The sequence below is a fragment of the Engystomops pustulosus genome, chromosome 5, assembly GCF_040894005.1.
Source record: "Engystomops pustulosus chromosome 5, aEngPut4.maternal, whole genome shotgun sequence".
NCBI classification, from domain to species: domain Eukaryota; kingdom Metazoa; phylum Chordata; class Amphibia; order Anura; family Leptodactylidae; genus Engystomops; species Engystomops pustulosus.
The window spans coordinates 154,676,667-154,701,546 of NC_092415.1; the positions used below are offsets into that span (position 1 = coordinate 154,676,667).

At 42.0% G+C, this 24,880-nt stretch overlaps 1 protein-coding gene across 3 annotated transcripts in view; it reads right to left on the reverse strand.

Moving 5' to 3' along the window:
- NEK11 (NIMA related kinase 11) overlaps nucleotides 1–24,880 on the reverse strand; it is a 168,175-nt gene that overhangs the window by 120,646 nt on the left and 22,649 nt on the right. For all 3 annotated transcript variants that reach the window (XR_011855881.1, XM_072153484.1, XM_072153485.1), the window contains exon 3: nucleotides 1,815–1,980. Coding sequence is in view for 2 of the 3 variants with exons in the window: in XM_072153484.1 (XP_072009585.1) it covers nucleotides 1,815–1,980 (166 nt within the window). In the remaining variant the exon portion in view is untranslated. The remainder of the gene's footprint in view (nucleotides 1–1,814; nucleotides 1,981–24,880) is intronic.

A 24,880-nucleotide genomic window follows, 5' to 3' on the forward strand; every position in this document is an offset into this window, starting at 1 on the left:
CACAGCGGCATGTCTGTGTACTTGCTTTACAATCCTTGATCTGTGTGGTAGATGTCCTTTAATAAGTATTGGTGGCAGCAAAGTTCTGGGTGCTAGGAGAATAGGATTTCACATAAAGGCAACAGCTTCTTTAGGTTGGTGGGGTTTTAAGTACTAAATTGTGAGGCTCTCTAGCATAAGTGCATCCCGTAATGTGAACTGACACTGGGGTTTCGTCACACTGACCTATGCAGGTGTGGGATCCGATTGGCTCTCTCCTGCTCACCCAAGCCAATTGTTAAATTTACAGCAAGTTTGTCGGCTCGCATCTGCTGCGCGCGATGATGACACTGTAGCGCAGTGTGGAAGGGAGCAAAAGAAGCGATGGAGGCCACAGTAGCAGAAAGGAGAGCACTATCTTATTTATCTGGCTATTCTGGGGGCAATATTATTACAGGCTACTGGGGGCGCTGTTACTTTTTGCTACTGGATGCAGTGTTCTGTCTACTGGCGGCTCTTATATTACTGGCCACTGGGGGCATTTATACTTTTGGCTACTGAGGGCACTGTTTTTGGGGCTCTAGTATTACTGGCAACTGAGGGCACTATTCTGACAACTAGGGGAAATGTTAATTCTGGCACTGATGCTTTTTGCAACTAAGGGCAGTGGTTTTGCAATTGGAGGTCTTGTTCTGGCTACTGGGGGCTCTAGTATTAATGACTAGTAAGGAACAGTTACTACTGGCTACTGCGGGCACTGTTACTTCTTGCTACTGGGGGCAGTGTTACTTTTGGCTACTAGGGGCTCTGTTATTACTTGCTACTGGAGGCACTATGGCTATTGGCTACTGTGTGGCATTGCCACTATTGGCTACTGTGGGGCACACTAATGGCTAATGTGGGGCACTGTTACTATATTGGTTACGGTGGAACATATGTACTATATTGGCCACTTTGGGGGCCCATTTACTATATTGGCTAGAGAGGGGCCCTGTAACTATATTGGCTTCTGTGTAGAAGACTTGCATTCTTTATTAGGAAGTGTTAACATCTGCATATGTTTTGTTTTTTTTAATGGGCATCCAAAACTTTTATTTTTGATAATCTATGCTTAGGATAGAAAAGCAGTACCTTTCCAGTACTTAACGTACTACTTCTTCACATTATGTGATGCCACATCCATTGTCTAAAAACCTATACAATGTATAAAGACTGTGACTGGTAGACTATGAAGGATCCATAGCTGCAGTCTCTTCTACTGTGAAAGTGTAGAAGAGACCTGGGATCAGATTTTGGTGGAGGAATGATTGAATCTGATTCAGCGAATGCCCAGAAGGATGGCACACACCATTACATGCCAGTTACACTTACATATGGATACAATTCACATTATTTATGGCTCTCAAACAGTAGGTTTAGTCTTCAAATTCCTCATTATTATGCAGCATTAAATATCAATGCTTTTACATGTCGGTAAGCCTTCCATAAGACAGAGTATTTATTCAGAGATTGTTAAAAATAAGTGCTACTGCAACAAAAGAGGCAATAAGAATAACAGATATATACTGTATATAATATGACAATACAGAAGACATACAGTACATCCACAAACCAGTACAGTACACAGCACATATCAACTCAAGGAAACTGTTCATGCCTATTGAATTGTATATGTGAGCTGTAGTAGATAACGGTTTATTGCCTTGTTGCCTAAGTACGGCTATCATTCAACTACCGTACATACTCGAGTATAAGCCGACCCGAGTATAAGCCAAGGTGCTTCATTTTAACAGCAAAAACTGGAAAAAAACATTGACTTTCTGAGGATGACTTACCTCGCAGTATTCTGTGATGATGCAGAAGCTAGCATTCTCTAGGAAGCTTGAGTGAAACTTGACTATGGCAGGGTGATCTAGCTTTGACAGAAGCTGCGCTTCCAAGTTAGCCTGGACCGTTTCATTTGGGTTCAGCTCCCCAACAGCTATTTCCTTTAAAACTTTCCTATAAAAAACAGATATATTCAGAACATTTCTAATAAAAATCGTGTTTGTCAGTTCCATTGTGATAAATGTTGAGGGGGTGGACCAAGGCCCAGCATGTTCTTAGGAAGTCTGCAGGAAGGTTCCATCAACACCTTGCACTAAGGCCTCCTGCACACTATGGGGGACATGTATGAAACTTTTGGCTTGCTTTTTTCTATAATTTTTTAAGACTTTCATGGTGTGTGCTCATTTGTGACCTTTTTTTTGCCCAAGACAGTGTCCCTTCGAACTATGCCATCAAATCAGAGTTATCAGCTGAATCCAAATATGATTTTTTTAAAAGTGGCAAATTTTGGCGCAAATATACGGCTGACCCGTACCAATCGTAGAAATGAGCTTGGACGTGGTTGCAACCTTTGGAGACTTTTTAAAAATTAGCAAATTCAAGACCAGACGCCACATGTATAAATATAGAAAAACCGCTAAGATACATCTGACCAACAGAAAAGCCAAAAAAAAAATCCCAACAAACAGACAAACAAAGCCAGACTTATAATACATGTGAGTGCAGTTTATCCTATTACATAGATACCGTATTAAAACCAAGCTTACTGCATAGGTACAGTATTAGAACCAACACTTACTACATAGATACTATATAAGAACCAAAGTTTACTACATACACTCACCGGCCACTTTATTAGGTACACCATGCTAGTAACGGGTTGGACCCCCTTTTGCCTTCAGAACTGCCTCAATACTTCGTGGCATAGATTCAACAAGGTTCTGGAAGCATTCCTCAGAGATTTTGGTCCATATTGATATGATGGCATCACACAGTTGCCGCAGATTTGTCGGCTGCACATCCATGTTGCGAATCTCCCGTTCCACCACATCCCAAAGATGCTCTATTGGATTGAGATCTGGTGACTGTGGAGGCCATTTGAGTCCAGTGACCTCATTGTCATGTTCAAGAAACCAGTCTGAGATGATTCCAGCTTTATGACATGGCGCATTATCCTGCTGAAAGTAGCCATCAGATGTTGGGTACATTGTGGTCATAAAGGGATGGACATGGTCAGCAACAATACTCAGGTAGGCTGTTGCGTTGCAACGATGCTCAATTGGTACCAAGGGGCCCAAAGAGTGCCAAGAAAATATTCCCCACACCATGACACCACCACCACCAGCCTGAACCGTTGATACAAGGCAGGATGGATCCATGCTTTCATGTTGTTGACGCCAAATTCTGACCCTACCATCCGAATGTTGCAGCAGAAATCGAGACTCATCAGACCAGGCAACGTTTTTCCAATCTTCTACTGTCCAATTTCGATGAGCTTGTGCAAATTGTAGCCTCAGTTTCCTTTTCTTAGCTGAAAGGAGTGGCACCCAGTGTGGTCTCCTGCTGCTGTAGCCCATCTGCCTCAAAGTTCAACGTACTGTGCGTTCAGAGATGCTCTTCTGCCTACCTTGGTTGTAACGGGTGGCGATTTGAGTCACTGTTGCCTTTCTATCAGCTTGAACCAGTCTGCCCATTCTCCTCTGAGCTCTGGCATCAACAAGGCATTTCCGCCCACAGAACTGCCGCTCACTGGATGTTTTTTCTTTTCGGACCATTCTCTGTAAACCCTAGAGATGGTTGTGCGTGAAAATCCCAGTAGATCAGCAGTTTCTGAAATACTCATACCAGCCCTTCTGGCACCAACAACCATGCCACGTTCAAAGGCACTCAAATCACCTTTCTTCCCCATACTGATGCTCGGTTTGAACTGCAGGAGATTGTCTTGACCATGTCTACATGCCTAAATGCACTGAGTTGCCGCCATGTGATTGGCTGATTAGAAATTAAGTGTTAACGAGCAGTTGGACAGGTGTACCTAATAAAGTGGCCGGTGAGTGTTCAATCCTTTAACCCCTTAAGGACGCAGGGTTTTTCCGCTCATTTCTCGCTCTCCAACTTCAAAAATCCATAACTTTTTCATTTTTACGTGTACAGACCTGTGTGAGGGCTTATTTTGTGCGTAACAAATTTTACTTTCCCGTAATGTTATTTATTTTAACATGCCTTGTTACTGCGAAGCTGAAAAAAAATTCCAAATGTGGAAAAATTTTTTTAAAAAACGCACGTTCTTGTGGGCTCAGTTTTTTCGACTTTGACTGTGCACTCAAAATAACACCTCAGCTTTATTCTTTGGTTCGGTGCGATGGCGGTGATACCAAATTTATATAGGTTTTATTGTGTTTTAATACATTTTCAAAAATTAAACGAATGTGTACAAAAAAGAAAAAAAAAATTTTGCCATCTTCTGACGCTAATAACTTTTTCATACTTTGGCGCACGGAGATGTGTGAGGTGTAATTTTTTGCAAATTGAGCCGACGTTTCATTGCTACCATTTTGAGGTCTGTGCGACATTTTGATCATTTTTTATTTCATTTTTTATGTGATGTAAAAAGGTGTAAAAGTCGCATTTCGAACATTTGGGCGCCATTTCCCGCCTTGGAGGTCACCGCCGGCCGTAACTGTTTTTATATTTTGATAGATCGGGCATTTTGGGACGCGGTGATACCTAATATGTTTGTGATTTTTACTGTTTATTATGTTTTATATCAGTTCTAGGGAAAGGGGGGTGATTTGAATTTTTAATATTTTATTAATTTTTTTTAATTGTTTTAAACTTTTTTTTCTTTTTTTTTCCACTATTTCTTAGACCATCTAAGGTACATTAACCCTAGATGGTCAGATCGCTCCTACCATATACTGCAATACTTCTGTATTGCAATATATGGCATTTTTGCAGCTCATTCATTACAATGAGGCACTGGCTCATTGTAACGAATCTGCAGAAGCCATGTAGCCTCGTGTCAAAAGAAGACCTGAGGCTACCATGGCAACCAATCACCGCCCCCCGATGACGTTCGGGGGCGCGGCGATTGTAGAAAAAGATCAAAATGCAAAAACCCCCACCTTTGTATGAAGAGGACTCAGCCCGTCTGCCCTCCTTACACACTCCTTATACCTCTGCGGCGCAGAGCGTTAAGGGGTTAAAGGAAACCTACCATTTGATTTGATGCATTATGAAGCAAACATACCTTGAGACTGCTGTAGCTATATAATAACACAATATCATATCTTGGTTAACCCCTGAGCTGAGTGGCTTTGCTGAAAAAACAATTATAACATTCAGGACCTTGGTAAAGCTGGGTCAGGCTGGCTGCCTAGTCACAGAGCATTAGTCACAGAGCTTGTAATTACAAATGGAGGTTAGTCAAACATGACTAATCAAACTGAGGTGGATCACTCATACACAGCAGCTGGGGGATGGTGCAGCAATTGATTATTCTGTCTGGCAGGGAGAACAGTGATTGCATCATCCTATCCTGCAGAGAAAAACTCACGTGCTAGGAGAAATGCTGAACCAAGTGCTAAAGGAGCCATAGAAGCGATAGAGCTTCATTATCATAATGTTATATCTGTTTTATTAGCAAAACCATTCAGCTCAGGGGTTAACAAGATATGATCCTGCATCAGTGTATTTACAGCATTCTCAAGGTATGTTTGCTACATAATGCATAAAATCAAATGGTAGGTTTTCTTTAAAAACAGACCCTTCTCCATTGTCCAGATTCTGCTTTATGAAAAGCAAATTATATTTTATGTTTAATGATCTGAAGTAAATCTCAGCCCTTTGTAAGGCAGTCAATGGTGTATCCAGTGGCACACTTAAAAGTAATGTTAAATATAATTGCATAACTATTATGTAAGGCATGAATAATATATTCACTGTAGAACTTTGGAACACAATTGTCTTGAAGTATATAGAATAGGTCTCATTTATGAAATGCGCTTCTGCATTGTTCTGTTATCTTTCTGAAAGAAAGGAATAGCTGGCGGCATAACGGCATAAAACACCCGGGGAGGCTCGGCATTCTTCCCTGGTGATAAAAGGCCCATATTCATTTAAATATTTACAAGTCTTTTCTAAGAGTAAAATGCCTCATTTGCGAAATCAGCATAAAGTAAAGGTCAATAAAACACTGAAATAAAGAATTCAGCCAGAAAAAAAAAAGAAAAATCTGCAACGCCATGTATTTATATCACAGAAAATATATATAGCATGCTGTAGGTTCCCTATTCAATTACGTCATTTGAAGAAAATTCTCATAGATAACTAAAGTCTTTTTGTCGCAAAACACAACTAAATGCAGTCCCCTACTTAAGAACACCTGACTTAGATACGACCCCTAGTTCCAAACGGACCTCTGGATGTTGGTAATTTACTGTACTTTAGCCTTAGGCTACAATGATCAGCTTTAAAGGGAACCTACCAGCACGAATCTACCTATAAAGGTAGATTGGGTGGTAGGTGGATCAATAGGACGTGAGGATAGCCCTTTTAAGGGCTAATCCTCACGTCCCCGCACTGTTTCACTAACTTTTATTAGTTCTATATGTAAATTTTGTTATGCAGCTACTGGGGCGTGGCGTAGTCGCAGCTGAGGCTACACGACCCCGTAGCCTCTTTACTCCTCCCACTCACAATCTACGAGGAGAGGAGCTACGAGGAGCTGCGCGCTGAGGATTGCGAGTAGGAGGAGTAAAGAGGCTACTGGGGCGTGGAGTAGCTACTCCACGCCACAGTAGCCGCATAACAAAATTTAAATATAGAGCTAATAAAAGTTAGCGAAACAGTGCGGGGACGTGAGGATTAGCCCTTAAAAGGGCTATCCTCACGTCCTATTGATCCACCTACCACCCGATCTACCTTTATAGGTAGATCCGTGGTGGTAGGTTCCTTTTAACAGTTTTCAAAGGTGTCTGCAATGAAGCTTTATTGTTAATCCTGGTTCTCTTAACAATCCAACATTTTTAAAATCCAATTGACACAGAGACCCAAAAAAAATTTGGCTGGGGCTTCAATTGCAAAATATACAGTTCCGACTTACATACAAATTCAACTTAAAAACAAACCTACAGAACCTTTCTTGTATGTAACCCAGGGACTGCCTGTATTTTGTTCTAGCTCTTCAGCCATCGACTATATTGGGCTTTAAATGTCCCACTGTTGTACAAGGTCGGACTGGGCCCCCGGAGATAACACAGTGGTACCAGATACTGGAACTGTGAAATCTGGAAGCCAAACTTTCAACTTTTGCTCCTCAATTTTGCTATATCAATAGCAAAGCAGCTTGTTTATAGTAAGGAAAGAGACAAAAAGCCATATATTGATTTAAGAGTTTTTCCTTGAAAACCCCCTCATGTGCAGCTTTTGTATAAAAATAAAAAACTGAAGCTCCATAGGGCTTTCCCAGAAGCAACTCTCTGGGCCAGAAAGGTGACTCATTGAAGCTTAATGGGGTTTGCCCAAGAACGTTCTCAAATTTGAATCCCCTAGTGATGTTTACACAATAAAGATCCTTTTTAGCCCTTTACTTCACAATTTTGCTGTTTTAGCTCCTATCACTCAGTGATGGTCAGTGTAAAATTCCAGAGTGGGGGCAGAGACTCTCTAAATAGACACATAGGGGGTTATTTACTAAGGGCCCCGCGGATCGTGCGGGGGATTGTGTCGCATGCAATCAGATTTTGGCGCCTCTGGGCTGACTTTCATGCAACAGAAATTGGGGGACGGGCTGTCAGGCAATCCGACGGATTCGGACTAAGCGTGGATTTAACATTTAAATTTGTGTCGCAGGAAGATGAGGAAGTCTGACACATCTGATCGGAGAAGCGACACAAGCAGGAAATCGGGTGCACAATCTTCTTGAATCGCGGCAGATGTGCATTCCGGCGGACATTCCGGATCTGGGATCGTGTAGGACCGCTAAGTAAATGTACCCCATTGTGATCTGTGTAGTGCTGCGAGAATCTGTGAGCTGGTATCAGGGCTTAGATTACACTTTATTTTGCTTTTGAACATTCTACTAGTATCTGACACAAAGGAAAAGAGAGATGAGACAGATCAGAGGTGATGAGATCCATGAGATGAACATAACACACAATGGTGCACATTTACTTACCCGGTCCTACGCGCTAAGTCCGAATGCGTCGGATGGTCTGACAGAGCGCCCCCCCCCCCCATTTCTGTCGCATGAAAGCAGACGCCGAGGCGCCAAAATCCGATTTCATGCTACACAATCCCCCACGCAATCCCCGAAAAAAATGCGGCTGTGGGACCCTTAGTAAATAAGCCCCAATAACACACTTCAGCCTGCTACATCTGGGTTATAACAGACACAGAGCGCCTACCCCCCTGGATAAAGACTGAATCTTATTTGTAGCTTGTAGAACAAGTCTCTGCAGGAAGCTACTTGCTCACAGGAAGCATCTGTGTGTGAGCTTGTCTTGTAATGAAGATAGAGACAGATTGGAATTATATCTGTGAAATGCTGTATTTTTGTTAATAACAGTGAATTAGAAAATGTGTTATTTTGTTATCCTGAGTATATTTAAGAATCTTGTCCTTATAGGAATACCCCTTTAAACTCAGCCTGCACTAAATCACAATGCCCAAACTTTGCCAATTGCTGTAACTTCTAATTTACTAATATACAGTCTTTTTAAGTTTAGGGTAGAAACTGTTATATTCTGTGCACCAAGACAATTGCATTTGACCAATAGGGATTTACTCCATTACTTTTTCATATAAGAAAAGTAATCATTTTTGGAGAATTCTTCCAGTCATAATAAAATATTGGTGAATGTATGGCCCTCTAGCACAACTGCTCTTATAATGAAAATATCAGTACATTTGTCTGGAAAAAGTATAAAATTGTTGGTTGTCTAGGCATCAGAGGAGGAGCAATAAGCAGACATGATGTGATTACTGTGTTGTAAACTGCTTATATAGCTTAATGCTAAAATATAATAAAAAATAATATAAATTACCTTATATACTCGAGTATAAGCCTAGTTTTTCAGCACAAAAAATGTGCTGAAAAACCCAAACTCGGCTTATACTCGAGTCAAAAAAATAAATATATCTAAACTCACCTTTCTGGTGACCCCTGTATATCTTCTGTGCGATCTGTCCGGCAGCGGCGGCAGGCTATATACACTGGGGCAGGGTCTGGCAGGCTATATACACTGGGGCAGGGTCTCGCAGGCTATATACACTGGGGCAGGGTCTGGCAGGCTATATACACTTGGGCAGGGTCTGGCAGGCTAAATACACTGGGGCAGGGTCTGGCAGGCTATATACACTGGGGCAGGGTCTGGCAGGCTATATACAATGGGGCTGGCTGGCTATATACACTGAGACAGAGCCTGGCTGGCTATATACTGGGGAGGCTGTGACCAATGCATTTCCCACCCTCGGCTTATACTCGAGTCAATATGTTTTCCCAGTATTTTGTGGTAAAATTAGTGGCCTCGGCTTATACTCGGGTCGGCTTATACTCGAGTAGATACGGTAGGTTTATCATTTAAAGCATTTGCTCTTTTATGTCCCACTTTAACAACAGAGATACGTAAAATGACTAGAGAAGCTGACACTAAGTAGAAAATGCTAAATTTTGTGCAAAATACTAAATGTTGTGGCTCTGATTAATTTGGCAATTTTTATTAAACAAAAATACTGCCCATTGTAAAAAATATTGCACCCAGAAGTTTTTTATGTAAATCAATTCATATTATCCAAGAGGGCAGTAACCTTTTATTGTCATATAGTGCCCAGAGACATGCCCCAGTGTGTGTACCAACAGGTTGGGGTATGGGGAATGTGGATGGCAGTGATAATACAGGGATAAGGAGCAGAGCTGTCTAAGAATCATGTGGGGGACTGTTTATGGTTGCTGGAGATTGTCATCTTGTATTCCCCTGCTTATATTTATGTGTAGTGTAAATTTATTGTAGGTTTATATATATTTATATATGTGATACATACAATGTTGCTTTATATTTATGTTCACTGTATTTTTTTTAGTTCTGGTGTATATTTGAGTCTTATATTCCTACAGGAATATATAAATGGCCCAGACATTCTTTATAAGGTAATAGAACAAAATAATATAATATAATGAATAAATAAAGAAATTAAATGTGCTTCTTGAACCAGCCATCAGTTGCCATATTATATACAGAGTCCAAGGTTAATAGGACTGTAGAGAACCATGAAGCTTTGTATCTGGTCTTTGCTGGATAACAGACGGGAAGAGGGCACATGATGGGGAAGTAAAGAGAGTTGAAGTATCATGCAGCTAGTGAGTGTTATAGGCTTGTGATTTAAGAGTGTGTTTGAAACTTTGGAGATTCTGTATTAGTCTGATAGTCCAGGGAAAGCATTCCAGAGAATTGGTGCAGCTCATGAGTGGTAGGTTTGAATTAAGGTAGAGATTAAACTAAGATTACGGAAAGATTGAAGAACATGGTTGGGCAGTAGACTGAGATGAGAGAGGAGAGGTAGAGAGGTGCAGTATTATGCAGAGCTTTGTGGATGAGGGTGATTATTTTAAAGTGTATTTTGAAGGAGACCCATCACCAAGTGCAGTGGCACAAACTGGAGGTATCTGTGAAGCATTTGGTCTGAAAGACAAGCCTGGCTGTTGCATCAATAATTTATTGGAAAGTAGCCAGATTAGCAAGTAAAAGACCGATTAGTAGAGACTTAAAATAGTCTATACGAGAGTGTATCCGAGCAACAATTAGCATTTTAGAGGTTTCAATTGTAAGAAAGGAGAGGTCAAAGTCCAGCACAACCCCAAGACAATGGGCCTGCTGCCTCAGTAGTACAGTGATCCCACAGACCTAAAGGGAGATATTATGATATACCCTGTTAGTAGATGGTGGAAAGACAAGAATTTCAGTCTGTAGAAAGATACATTTTCAAGAAGAAAGAGGACATTAATGTTGCTTTCATCAATTAATATATTCCAAGATGTACATCTCAAGGCCAAGATGACATATGGTGCATTGAGAGTTCAGCCTTTTAATTACACTGCACATGCTTTTATTTCTGGAAAAGTTTTGATCAGATTTGAGAATCGTCAGGTTTTAAATACCATTTCCAGAGAATACTATTCTGTAGAGCAGATGCTGAGTAATTCGTTTCTGCTGACAGAAGCTGTACTATCTGCAGAGAGCAGATCATCTGGGGTGCTATCATGGCTTTTATTGTTCCCTGCTTCACACAGATCACATCACCTACAAGTCTGCAAGGTTCTTTGAGGCCTTTGTTAAATATTACTTAATGCATGTTTTTCCCAGGCTAAGAATGGAAAGGGGAAGCAGACGTGACAGGGAAGATTGTCGCCCTTGCCGGTTGCTGACTTTGATGATGTTAGTGATATGACAGGTGCTTGTTAGGATGCCACATTTTTCCCTCAATGACCTCGGTAATTTTTGCGTCTCTAGCTAGGTAAGACTTCATACTGTGGCTTTGAATTATTGCTACTGAGACTGTCTGTCTGATGTCCCACGAAAATGATAAAATGGAATAATGATACCTGCTTTCCTGTCAAAACAAGCGCTGCTCCATAAGGCTGACAGGGGATTGAGGGTGCCTTTAATGGCTGAGAAATGGATTATGTTTAGTCTGCAACTCGGAGGAATACAACTGACCAGTGTTTTGTTATATACTTGAAATATATTTTAATCCCTGGAGTTTTGTTATGTAAGACCCTGGCCCTAAACCAACCAAATTAAAATTAAAGGGATTTTCTAAGTTCAGGAAACGGATGACCTATAGAATTGGTCAATAATAATGGGCAATGCCCCAGCACTTTTACTTTTGTTTAGATTCATGTTGTCCATATTGTAATTCCCTACGCTTCTCTTTAATGTTCAGTAATGAGAGGAATTATTGTGATTAGAATAAGAACAAATAAGGTTCTGCTTCTGCTTAAAAAATTTCTTAAATTTCATAATTTCTTTTTGATTGTGTAGGAAAGCAGCCTTGGGTTATAGATAAAGGACACCTACCAGGATGAAGGATTGTAAGCCAAGCACACTGACATACTGGTGTGTGCCACCAATGGCAGGACCTGCTCTTCTTTTAGCTTCTTATGCCCTGGTTTTTAAAAAAGGTTTGTAAAAAGTATGCAAATAAGCTTGAGGGGCTCCAGGCTCTATTAACACCTATGGAGCCTAACCAAGGTATAAGAAGCTAAAAGAAGAGCAGATCCTGCCATTGGTGGCGCACACAAGTATGTCGGTGTGCTTGGTTACTGGTGGTAGATGTCCTTTATGAACAGAAATCATTGTGCCACATGTGTGCCAGATATGTAGTCACCATAGTAGGACATGTTACCTGCTTAATCATTTGTTAACATATGTAGATGTTGATTGAAATCTTGTTTTGCTAATACATAGCACCAAATCCCCTACTAGGAGTAAAGATACATTCATACAGCCATATGCCCGCCCAACGTTGTGCGTTGGAGAGGAGGTGACCCCTCCCCCCTCCATAGAGAACAGCGGAGCATGGCCGCACACACTGGGAATGATAGAGCATGCTCTATCTTTTCCCCGTGTACGGCGTAGAACGCTGCCACACATGTGCTGCACCATACCGCCACTGGGCCGCCATTGCTGTCTACAGGGACGTATACGGGGCCGCAGATTTGCGGACGCATATATACAACCTTCCCAGACAGCCATGTGAATGTACCCTAAGTGTGGGCCTTTATCTATGTCACTCCTAGTTGTTTTTACAGCAGTCACTGTAAAGTTTTGCATCGCTATATTCTGACGCCCATTACCATATTTTGACAACTGCACAACCTTTTGAAAACTTTTTATTCAATTTTTTGGGTGGCAATTTGGATATTTTTCTAAATAGAATAATTGTTTTTATATTTTTATAGACTGAACATTATTGGGACTCCAAGATACCTGAGATGTTTAATTTTGATTTATTATACAGTATATGCATTCTAGCAAAAGGAGGCGATTTCAACTTTTAGTCTTTTTTCTTATATTTTAAAACCTTTTTTTTTTATTTTACTCAACATGGTGCTTGATCACATATTTTATATACAGGCGGTCCCCGGGTTACGTGCAAGATAGGTTCTGTAGGTTTGTTCTTAAGTTGAAATTGTATGTAAGTTGAAACTGTGGGGCAGATTTATCAAGTGTCTGAAAGTCAGAATATTTCCAGTTGCCCATGGCAACCAATCACAGCTCCCCTTTAAAATATTCATGAGCACTGTTAAAATGAAAGCTGAGCTGTGATTGGTTGCCATGGGCAACTAGAAATATTCTGACTTTCAGACAGCTTGATAAATCTCCCCCTGTATATTTTATAATTGTAGATCCAGACAAATTTTTTGGGCCTATGCGACAATTGGATTTTAAAAATGTTGGATTGTCATTAACCAGGATTAATAATAAAGCTTAATTGCAGACACATTTGATAACTGTTATAGCTGTTTATTGTAGCCTAGGACTAAAGTAGAGTAAATAACCGACATCCAGAGGTCTGTTTGTAACTAGATGTAAGTCGGTTGTTCTTAAGTAGGGGAGCGCCTATACTACAATACACCTGTATTGCTGTATATTCTGAATATACTGCCTTTAAACTACAGTCTGCTTCCAGCACACTGTAATAAAAACTAGTGAGTGACATGCCTGGGGCCTTTTACAGACTCCCAGCTGTTATGGCAAACCGTTGGCAACCAATCGGCGCCAACCAATATGGCTTATACAATACACTAGAATACAACTCCTTTGCTTTATATTGTGAATATACTGTAATAAAAACTGGTGAGTGACAGACCTGGGGGCTTTCTACAGGACCCCAGCTATCATGGAAACCAATTGGCAACCAATCGGCGCCAACCAGTATAGCTTATATAATACCCAGCAGACTGGTGTGTGAAAGGCCTTGGGGCTTCCAGCTGTAATGGCAACCAACTGGCGCCAACCAATATGGCGGTACCCATGAACCAGCACTGTATAGGTGCTGCATCACTGATCGCAGCAGTAAGTGGCAAATTTATGCTGTAAAATGTAGCAGACACCAGCCATTTCTGGATGGGATTTACCTATAAAACATCTCCATGCACCCTTGATGACCAGGCGATGTAATTTTACATTGATGAATCGTGAAAAGGTTAAACAGACATAGGCAGAGATGAAAGCTGTATGTAAGTAGTATGAGTAAGGCTGTAATATAAGGTAATAACTATATGTATAATTTGTATAACGGTACCTTACATCCAATACTGTAGGGAGCAGGATATATAATGTACCCGTGTTACTAGGCACATCTCCTCTGATCACCATGAATCCCTCTGTACGGAGAATAATGAGCGTACTTCAAGTGATCAGTGATTCACCTTATGTACAGAGGTGACCATGAATCCACTATTGTACCTGACATTTGTATGGTCTTCTCTTTAGTGAAGAGCATGTGGAGAGGACAGGAAAGTACAGAGCTTGGATTAATACAGACAAACAGAACTATTACAAATATATTTCACCAAATGACTCGGAGGGCACAATGTGCTACGTGAGGTTCTCTCAATGCACTGCCGGAACAAACAGTATTTTATTGTATCAAATGAATCACTATTACGTATGCAGGTATATGTCATGTCTATCTGCCTGCAATCTACATTTTCTGTTTTACCCAAAGTTTAGGAAAACACACAATGGGGCTCATTTAGTAAGGGTCCTTCAGACGCACTTTCGTCGGGTTTGCAATACGATTTCCGATTTACGCTGAATTCCCCCGGGATTTTGGCTCACGTGACCAGATTTTGGCGTATGGACGCCGGCTTTCACGCTACAGAAATCGGGGGTGTGGCCATCGGACAACCCGACAGATACGGAAAAAACACGGAATTTAACAAACGTCTTGTGTCGCAAGATCACGCACTCACATGCACCAGGAAGGAGCAGGTGAACTCCGGTGGTCCTCGGCGCAGCAGCGATACCTGCTGGATATCGGGCGTACAACCATGTTGTATGTATGTAACTGAGCCCCAATCTGTCCAGAAATGAAAAGTTAAAGGGAACCTGCCACCTTAATTTGGGAGACTTAACTACAAGAAGATGGTTTAGAGTCCTGCATATCCCTATATAAAGCCTGCCTGCTTTTGGGGTTTAAAAACAAAAACCTTTATACAGTACTTAGCTAAAGATCCAATGAGCCTTATCAGATTCATCTCTGCTGCTCCTGGGGTACAGTGCAGCAGTCATCTACTCTCTGAATTGCAGAATCGGCATACTACAGGGATATTCGGCAGACTACATGGTCAGTTCAAAAGGACTTTCTGATTCTTTACTGTCACAGGTTTCCTTGAAAAATGATTTTAGGCCACATATTAAATACATTGGGAGATATTTATCAGAATAAAAAACAAACCAAAAAACAGTATGAACAAACTTGGCCTTCTTGAATATGTGCACGACACCAGTGTTACTGTCCTCCATTCATGGTAGAATGTACATTGAGCTTAGTAACACATCAGCATCACACATCATGTATTCATTTTTTTTTTAATTTCCGCCGCACTTTATGGTACAGATGTAACAATTAATACAGTATCTCACTACAGAATAAGAGAAAGGGACATGGTGACATCCCTGCTGACATCTGCGTCCTGACCATACAGACATGTTCATTTACATTAAGGGGGGCACATTTACTTACCTGGTCCCTGCACGATCCCCGAGGTGCGCTGTCCGCCGGAATCCACATCTGCCGCGATTCATGAAGATTGAGTTGCTGCATCTGTCGCTTCCCCGCTGATGTCCACCGGAGTTCACCTTCTTCTTCCCGGTGCATGTTATTACGACAGAATTTAAATGTTAAATCTTGCGCATTGTTCGAATCCGTTGGATCGTCCGACGGCCCACCCCCCGATTTGCTCCGATGCGCCAAAATCCAATTGCGAAAACATCGGAAATCCCGACGAAAATGTAAATAAGCCCCATTGTTGGGTGGTTTAGTTTCGCGAATCGCCCTGACAGGTTGCCTTTAAATATTAGGGCATATTTACTGTATATTGATATCTGCCTAAGACTGTTCCCATTCAGTTCCCCATTCACAATCAGTTGTTACCGGTCTATCCAAAATCCAAGAGTTCACTATACTGTAAATTGTTTCCTTAAAGGCGTTTTCCCAAGAATCAAAGTTAGGCCCTATCCACAGGGTCATTGGAGGAAAGTGCTATTGCTTATCATGAGATTTTTGGGGCCAATGAGTCAAATAGAAATGGAGTCACAAGAAGCTCAGCATGAAATTCAGAGTTTGGAGAGTTATAAGGATGTAATAGAAGTTTTTGACATAATGATTCTTAAATCGTGCGCTGGGGAGGTAAGTTTTAAAATAAAGTTGTAATCACCTCCTCCATCGCTCCTGGTGTCCCACATGCTCGCTGGTCTGTACCCTTATTTGTTTACAGGGACATGGAAGCTCCGCTGAGTTTGGTTTCCAGAAAGCCGAGGTGGCTGACCACGCCCACCCGTCTCTATTTCCAACGCTGTATAATGCGCTCAAACATGGGGATTTTGGTGCAATCGCAATGGCTTTCATGTGACACAAATCGGGGGCGGGCCGTCGGTCGATCCGACGGATTCGGACAAACCCCAGGATTTAAAAATTGTGTTGCAAGCCATGCACTTACATACACCGGGAGGAAGATAGTGAACTCCGGCATACCTGATCGGCGACACATTCAGGAAATCGGGTGCACGATCTTATTGAATCGCAGCACAGCGCATTGTCGTGGGACAATGCACCTTCGGGAACTCCTCCGGACCAATATGGCCCACTGTCTTATTTTTTGGGGAAACAGGGTAACCAGAGCCAAAGCAGACTGCTCTCTGTACTGTATAGTGACCTACCTGCATTATTGTATATTCTGGGCTAGGAGCTGTATTACATTATGCTATAGGTTCCTATGTTAACGCATGTTTGCTGTTTACAGCTACAGTATCATTTTATTTCATCAGCTCTAAAAAAAAAAAAAACCTATTAGAACAGAGCAGGGATTATTCTGTGAGATCTCAAAAATAATTGTGATGAAATGGTTTTTTTGCTGCAGTACATGGCTACAGGCCCAGGAACTAAAAGATTATACGTATGTATAATTTGGCTGTGACTCCTCAGGTGTCTCTATGGAGGGTTGCTGGTGTGCTGTATGATAGATAACCAGACCTCTTGGCCTTGACAATCATTGTATATCCGTATTACAGAACGTGACCTATTTTTCTTTTTTATGCTCTCCCAAACGCTCATTATATTACAGTTTCAGCTCAATTTGCCTGTTTTACTTTGATTTTCTATTAACTTCACTAATTTTCTTGAAATAATCCTGAAAAAATAAATGAGAGAATCAAATGACGCCTAATCAAACTATCAGAAAAAGATTCATGTGTATATGGGACCTGGATGAGCATTTCATCTGTCCACATGTAAATAGATGGCATTGATAATGTTCGGATTAGCAAACCAGGCATGAACAATGTGCAGTCCATAGATATCACTAGAAGACCCTGGTTTATGACACACTATCGCCATCCAGTGTTTGGCGCAGTTGATGCAACATACAAAAAAAATGTATTGATCGATAAAAAATATAAACTTGTGATACAAGTGATAACACGTAGATACATTTACTGCTGTAATTAAAGGAGACAAGAAGGAAAAGGAAAATATTGTAAGAAAGAGCTCTACTCCACCTAGTGGCCATGCTGAGAAGTGTCAGTCAGTGCTATTCGGTTCTCCTCGCTGGTTATTCCCTAGGCTTTTCTGGGAAATTTCTGACCAACAGGATCACTGTGAACCAGCTGATACTGATAGCCTCCTGGTGCTGGAATCAGTGCACAAGTCCTGATCCATTCCCTATCGTGACTGTCAACAGTAACTGCAGCATAAAATACATATACTGTATACATACTGTACATCAATGTGTGTGTGTTTCAGTGGACTGTAATTATAGAATGGTTTCAGGTAAGTGTTAAAATCACTATATAAGAATTTGCCATTAATTCACTGCCTCTACACCAGAAAACGGGGCGTAGAAGCAGTGATAAATCTCCCCCAATGTGTTTGGTGATGTGTTTTACGCCTCAGCACTTGGCTACTGTAATTTGAGTCATTCCTAAATACTTTCACTTAAAACCACTCACCACTGGTCATAAAATTTCTAGGGAGGAAATACCATAAACTGGCTCATTATAATAGTGTCATCCCATTTCAGCGTTCAAATAAGCTCCTTACAAAGATTGATTCTTTCACAAAAGTCTATAGAGACAGACAACAAGGCTGGGGGCTGGATTTTATAAATTGAAGACAATGGGACTGTATAAAAAATCTCACTTGATTAAAGGAAATCTTCAAGTTAAACCAAGCATGATATGGGGCACGTACTCGTAGATCCAGGCACGGCGGCTGTGGTGATCTTTTATTTGGTATCCATCTCCTCCTTCCTTCTAAAATCAACTTTGAAAATGATACTAATGAGCCAGAGGGACACTGCAGGTTTTACCGGAGCCCTTCCGTGGAGTTGCTTCACAGGCTGATACACGGTGAATGGGTACTTTCCCCATCCTACAGAGTGCTGAAACTTCCACTGCTGCTGTGAGATTACATTAGGCAGAGGAAGGGGGTAGTGCTGAGGGAGCAGGGGGAGACAGTGTAACTGACTTTGAAGCTACAGCAAAGAGAAATTTGGGATCCCTTTAAGCTCCTTAGCAGAATTTTAAAAGTGGATTTTAGAAGGAAGGAGGCCATGGATAACAAATATAAGGAGATAACCACCATAATAGAGCCTGGACGTATGAGTTAGTGTTTGCAATGCTTGATTTTGATGGTAGATTTCCTTTAATATGTAGGTCCCAACACATTTTCCATATAGTGCATGTCACCAGTTTTCCAGCATTTTGGAGAAATAATGTTTATGTTGCTTGGTGCAATAGGTGCCTGACCAATGGATAGATCTGAGTCAACCAGACAATGGGGCACATTTACTTAATCGATCCCTGCGCGATCCCTGATCCGGGATGTCCGACGAGGATGAACTCTGCCGCGGTTCACGTAGATCGTGCGCCGATATCCTTCATGTGTTGCTCCCCGCTCAGGACCGCCGGAGTTCTTCCCGATGCATGTAAGTGCATGGCTTGCGACACAATTTCATAGTGAAATCCCGCGCTCAGTCCCCCGAATCAGTTGCATCATCCCCGACCGACCCCCCCCGCCTCCCGATTTGTGTCGCATGAAAGCCTGCTTGCGCCAAAATCCTCTGCCAAATGCAGCGCGGATCGGAAATTGTAGGACTATCCAACCAAAGTGGGGCCGCAGGATCTTTAGTAAATGAGCCCCAATTTGTAGATATTGAAGCATAGTTAGATAGACAGAGTCAGAAGGCTGACATTGGATTACATTGAGATTTATTTGCAGTTAGTTACCATATGATAAGGTAAATAATTAATAGTGAATAATAAATAATGTATGTAGCAGAGGAGCTTCCAAGGAGTCATCCTGAGCCCTTGACCATAAGACGGGCAGAGCTGACACCCCACAATGACCACATGCAGCCTGAGTGCTAGAGCTTCCCTCTCCTCGGCATGAGGCATCCACGCAGGTACAGATTAATACTACATGAATATTTATCAGCCACAAGTCCCCACTGTGTACTTCTTTCGCTTCTCCAATTGTGCGAATAGCAAATGATTACTTGGCCCACAAGTTACTTTTACTCTCAAATGATAAGGTGAAAGCATCAATAAATGATAAGCGTCTCATCTCCTTTCAACGGGAAACCAAAGGCATCAAAACAAGAATTAGCTCTCTTACACATTAACGCTTCAGGATAAGTTATCATTGTTACCTATTGTGGAGAAAGCCTTTAATGTTCTTATTGCTGAAGACCTGGAACTTGTTACAAAAAGTGAAATGAGCATTGTAGAGTGATAGATTGTTTTCACAAAAAACTTACATCACTAACCTTTAACCCCTTAGGCCCCTTTCACACTTGCGTTGCAGATCACTTCAGAGTCTGATCAGGATGCGATCAGGGTTTGGTCAGTGAAAAACTGACATTTTGCATCACAGTTCAATCAGTTTTCAGTAGTTTGTTCAGTGTCTCAGGCCGGCTATATACTACAGGGGGCTGGCAGGCTGTATACTACTGTGGGCTGGTCACTATATACTACAGGGGGCTGGCAGGCTGTATACTACTGTGGGCTGGTCACTATATACTACGGGGGCTGGCAGGCTATATACTACAGGGGACTGGCAGGCTATATACTACAGGGGGCTGGCAGGCTATATACTACAGGGGGCTGGCTGTATACTACAGGGGGATGGCTGGCTGTATACTACAGGGGGCTGGCTGGCTGTATACTACAAGGGGCTGGCTGGCTGTATAATACAGGGGGCTGTCTGGCTGTATACTACAGGGGGCTGGAAGGCTATATACTACAGGGGGCTGGCAGGCTATATACTACAGGGGGCTGGCAGGCTATATACTACAGGGGGCTGGCTGTATACTACAGGGGGCTGGCTGTATACTACAGGGGGCTGGCTGGCTGTATACTACAGGGGGCTGGCTGGCTGTATACTACAGGGGGCTGGCTGGCTGTATACTACAGGGGGCTGGCTGTATAATACAGGGGGCTGGCTGTATACTACAGGGGGCTGGCTGGCTGTATACTACAGGGGGCTGGCAGGCTATATACTACAGGGGGCTGGCAGGCTGTATAATACAGGGGGCTGGCTGGCTGTATACTACAGGGGGCTGGTGACTTTATACTACAGGGGACGGCAGGCTATATACTACAGACGGCTGGCAGGCTGTATACTACAGGGGGCTGGCTGTATACTACAGGGGGCTGGCAGGCTATACACTAGAGGGGGCTGGCAGGCTATACACTACTGGGGGCTGGCAGGCTGTATACTACAGGGGCTGGCTATATACTGGGTGTGTGACCAATGTATTTCCCACCCACGGCTTATACTCGAGTCAATAGGTTTTTCCAGTTTTTTGTGTTAAAATTAGGGGTCTCAGCTTATACTCGGGTCGGCTTATGCTTAAGTATATGTGGTATATACTACAGGGGGCTGGTGACTGTGTACTACGGGGTCGTCAGGCTATACACTGCAGGGGGCTGGCAGGCTATATACTACAGAGGGCAGGCAAGCTACATACTACAGGGGGGCTGGCAGGCTTTATACTACAGGGGGTGGCAGTCTATATACTACAGGGGCTGGCAGACTATACACTACAGGGGGCTGGCAGGCTATATACTAGAGGGGCTTCCAGGTTATATACTGCAGGGGCTGGCAGGCTATACACTACAGGGGCTGGCAGACTATACACTACAGGGGGCTGGCAGGCTATATACTACAGGGGCTGGCAGGCTATATACTACAGGGGGCTGGCAGGCTATATACTACAGGGGGCTGGCAGACTACACTATGGGGGGCTGGCAGGCTACATACTACAGGGGGCTGGCAGATTATATACTACACGGCTATATTATATTCCCACCCACGGCTTATACTCTAGTCAATAGGTTTTTCCATTTTTTTGTGTTAAAATGAGGGGTCTCGGCTTATACTCTGGTTGGCTTTTACTTGAGTATATATGGTATAATATGAATAGTCTTGGGAAAAAGGGACAACTATTGCAATGTTTTGTAATAGTGTATGAAAAGGTATTTCTAAATATTTGTATATATGTATGTTATATTTTATATGTCACAAACATTTTCACGGATTAGTAACATATTTTTTAAGTGTAATACATTTTAAACAGTAAAAGCCCCAGTCACATGGGAAAAGGACCCCATGACTATTCACTATATAGCCCTACTTATGCGCTATGTAGTCAGGAAAGGCAATGTAAGACAGAAATGATAAGAAACCGATTTGACCTTCTCTCCAGGGTCTTCTGCTATCTGTGACTGGCGGAGAAGCAGTCCTGCTCCTGGCATCTGTGCAGGAACTGGAGAAACTACAGCAATGCCTAAAGTTGTAGGACAATGAGTGCGCTCGGAAACAAGTTAAATTTGTCACTAAAAACATGTATTCGCAATGTCTGATCACTGGCGTTCTAAGCCCTGGATCTCCAGAGATTTACAGAAATGACCTGTTCTATAGTTAATGAATAGCCAGAACACTTGAGCGTGCAAAACAGCAGCCAATGCTAGATAGCAGTTCTGGAGAGCTGTGTGATAACACCTTTGTAGCTGCAGGACTGTGAAAAACAGATTTATATTCCAAAGCTGTTGATTCTCCAGGCGCTCTAGGTGCATATCTGTGTCTGTAGCTCTATGTATCCACAGTCAATTCACACAGCTCTGAGTAAAAGCTGTAGCATGCATCTAACTGAATATTACCGCAGTCGCTGTAGGAAGAAGGAAGGGGCTGTAGAGAACTTCAATGCACAGTTAAGAGCACAGCAGTATAAGGATTCCTATAGAAGCTACGATATATTTGGAATATGGAATATATTTCCATTTTTCAGGTGCTACTAATTTATGTATGGATACACATGATTGCAATGTCTGCAGCTCTGTATGGTCACAACTGATGACAGATCCACTTCAACTGTGAAAATATATATTATTATTCTGAATACAATAAATATGAACAGTAGGTACACAGATCTCTTGCAGTCAGATTAGTGGGACAGTGATATATACCATAGCTCCCAACCGTCCCTGATTTAGTGGGACAGTCCTGGTTTTTCACCTCTGGAGAGGGATCTTCTCAGAGATTATTATTGTAATTATTGAGACGTTTACTATTATTATGGAGATGATTATTATTAGTATTATTATTATGGAGATGAAGATTATTAGTTGCATTAATATGGAGATTATTATTATGGAGACTATAATATTTTAAGCATATAATACAGTTAAATGAAATGAATAAAAATATATAAGACAAAGAAATAAGAGCTGGTGCTGCTTATCTGCAAAAAAATGCGGAGGTGATGTCTGTGACCAGTCCATATTGTATCTGTATGCCATCCCTTTTTTTCACATATGGAAAAAAAGCTGTTGGGTTTCTAATCTACTAATAATCATCTCCATAATAATAATAATAATAATTTCTGAGATTCCTGTCTATATATCAGTGCATGGAGCCTGTATCACAGTGTATTACTGAAGCTCTTAGTTACACGAAATCCTCCCACAGACAACCACTAACCCTATAGCCTAGTGAAGGAGACTCTGTCTCTCTATGCCAGGAGTGTGGAGGTTGTGACTTCAGATCCCGGGGTGAGCAAGAAAAATATTTAATTGAATTAAATAGAGACCTTGGGGCAAATTTACTTACCTGGTCCTGTCACCATCCCGAATTCGGACAGTCCGACGAAGATGAAGGCGCGATTCACTTAGCTTGTGCGCCCAAGTTCCTGCCTCCGTCACTTCCCCGCCGAGGTCCGACGGAGTTCACCTTCTTCTTCCCGGTGCTTGTAAGTGCATTTTGAAATGTTAAATCCAGCGCGTAGTCCGAATCCATCGGGTTGTCCGACGCCCCGCTCGCCGATTTCTGTCGCATGCAAGCCGGCACCGATGTACCAAAATCCGATTGCGTGCACAAAAATCCCCTGTTAAATCAGGCACAATTCGGAAATCGTCTGGGAACCCGACGAAAATGTGCTTCGCTGACCCTTAGTAAATGAGCCCCCTTGTGTCTGGGGAAGCCCTGGGAGATGTGGAGACCATATGGGGTCAGCTGGTGATATCTCCCTGATGACGTAAAAAGCAGGTGGAATTGTTTTCTTTATAACTAAATGTTACAGTGACAGTATTAAATATTTCATACCTTGTACTGGGAAGCTGGTAAAAAATCCAAATGTGGAAAATTCGACAAAAAACCCCACGATTTTCTTTTTGGTCCTGTTTTTACAGCTTTCCCTGTGCACTCCAGATGACACCTCCACCTTATTCTTTGAGTCAGGACAATCAAGAGGATACCAAATTTAAAGAGGTTTTATTATGCTTTAGAAAATCTTTTCTGAGACCAATTACTTTTTTATACTTTTCTGTAAGTAGCTATTTAAAGTGTCATTTTTGCGGTACTCGATGATGTTTACATGAATAACATTTTGGGGCCTATATGATCTTTTGACCGCTTTGTATAAAAAATTTTATGTGTCGCAAAATGGAAAAAAAAATGGAAAAAAATGGGGTTTGGACATTTGGGTGCAATTTTCCGTTATAGGGTTCGCCAACGGAAAAGTCCATTTAAAATATTGATATATCAGGACTTTTGGGGAATATAATAGAATGACTCCCTCTCTGCCGGCCGAACTGCAGTGCTCGCACAGTAATCATGATGCTTGCAAATTTGAGGCCATTTTGTCCCTCTTTTGCTTCCGGAAATATTGGGAGGTATGTATATACTGCTAAAATGGTTTAATTTAGTGTTAAATTCTAGTGGATAGAACAGGACACAATGGGGCTCATTTACTAAGGGTCCGCGGCCGCACTTTTGTCAGATTTTCCGTCATTTTCAGGATTGGCGCCGCTGGGCAGGTATTTAACTGGGGATTGTTGCGTAGCTGCGCTGCTTTCATGCATCAGCAATCTGGGGGCGTGCAGTCAGACGATCTGACTGATTCGCAAGAGCAAGCACTTACATGCACCGGGAAGAAGAAGGTGAACTACGGCAGACCTGAGCGGGGAAGTGACAGATGCAGGATATCGGGCGCACGATCTTAGTGAATCGCGGCACAGTGCATGATCGTCGGAAAAAGCATTTCAGACAACACTAGGCAAAGCCATTTCAGACACATGAGGTTGCAGTTAGCACATACGGGAAGATGGGTCTTTGCCTGAGTTAATTTGGGTTTTCTGAATTAATGTAGGAACATGTTGTAAGTTTCAAAGGCAACACATCAAACATGACATTTTAGTCAAAGCAATGTTCATCTTATAATCATGGAATGCTTGTCTGCCACTTTTGTGATCCCAAATTCACAGGCTGTCTCAGAAATTGGCTGATGATT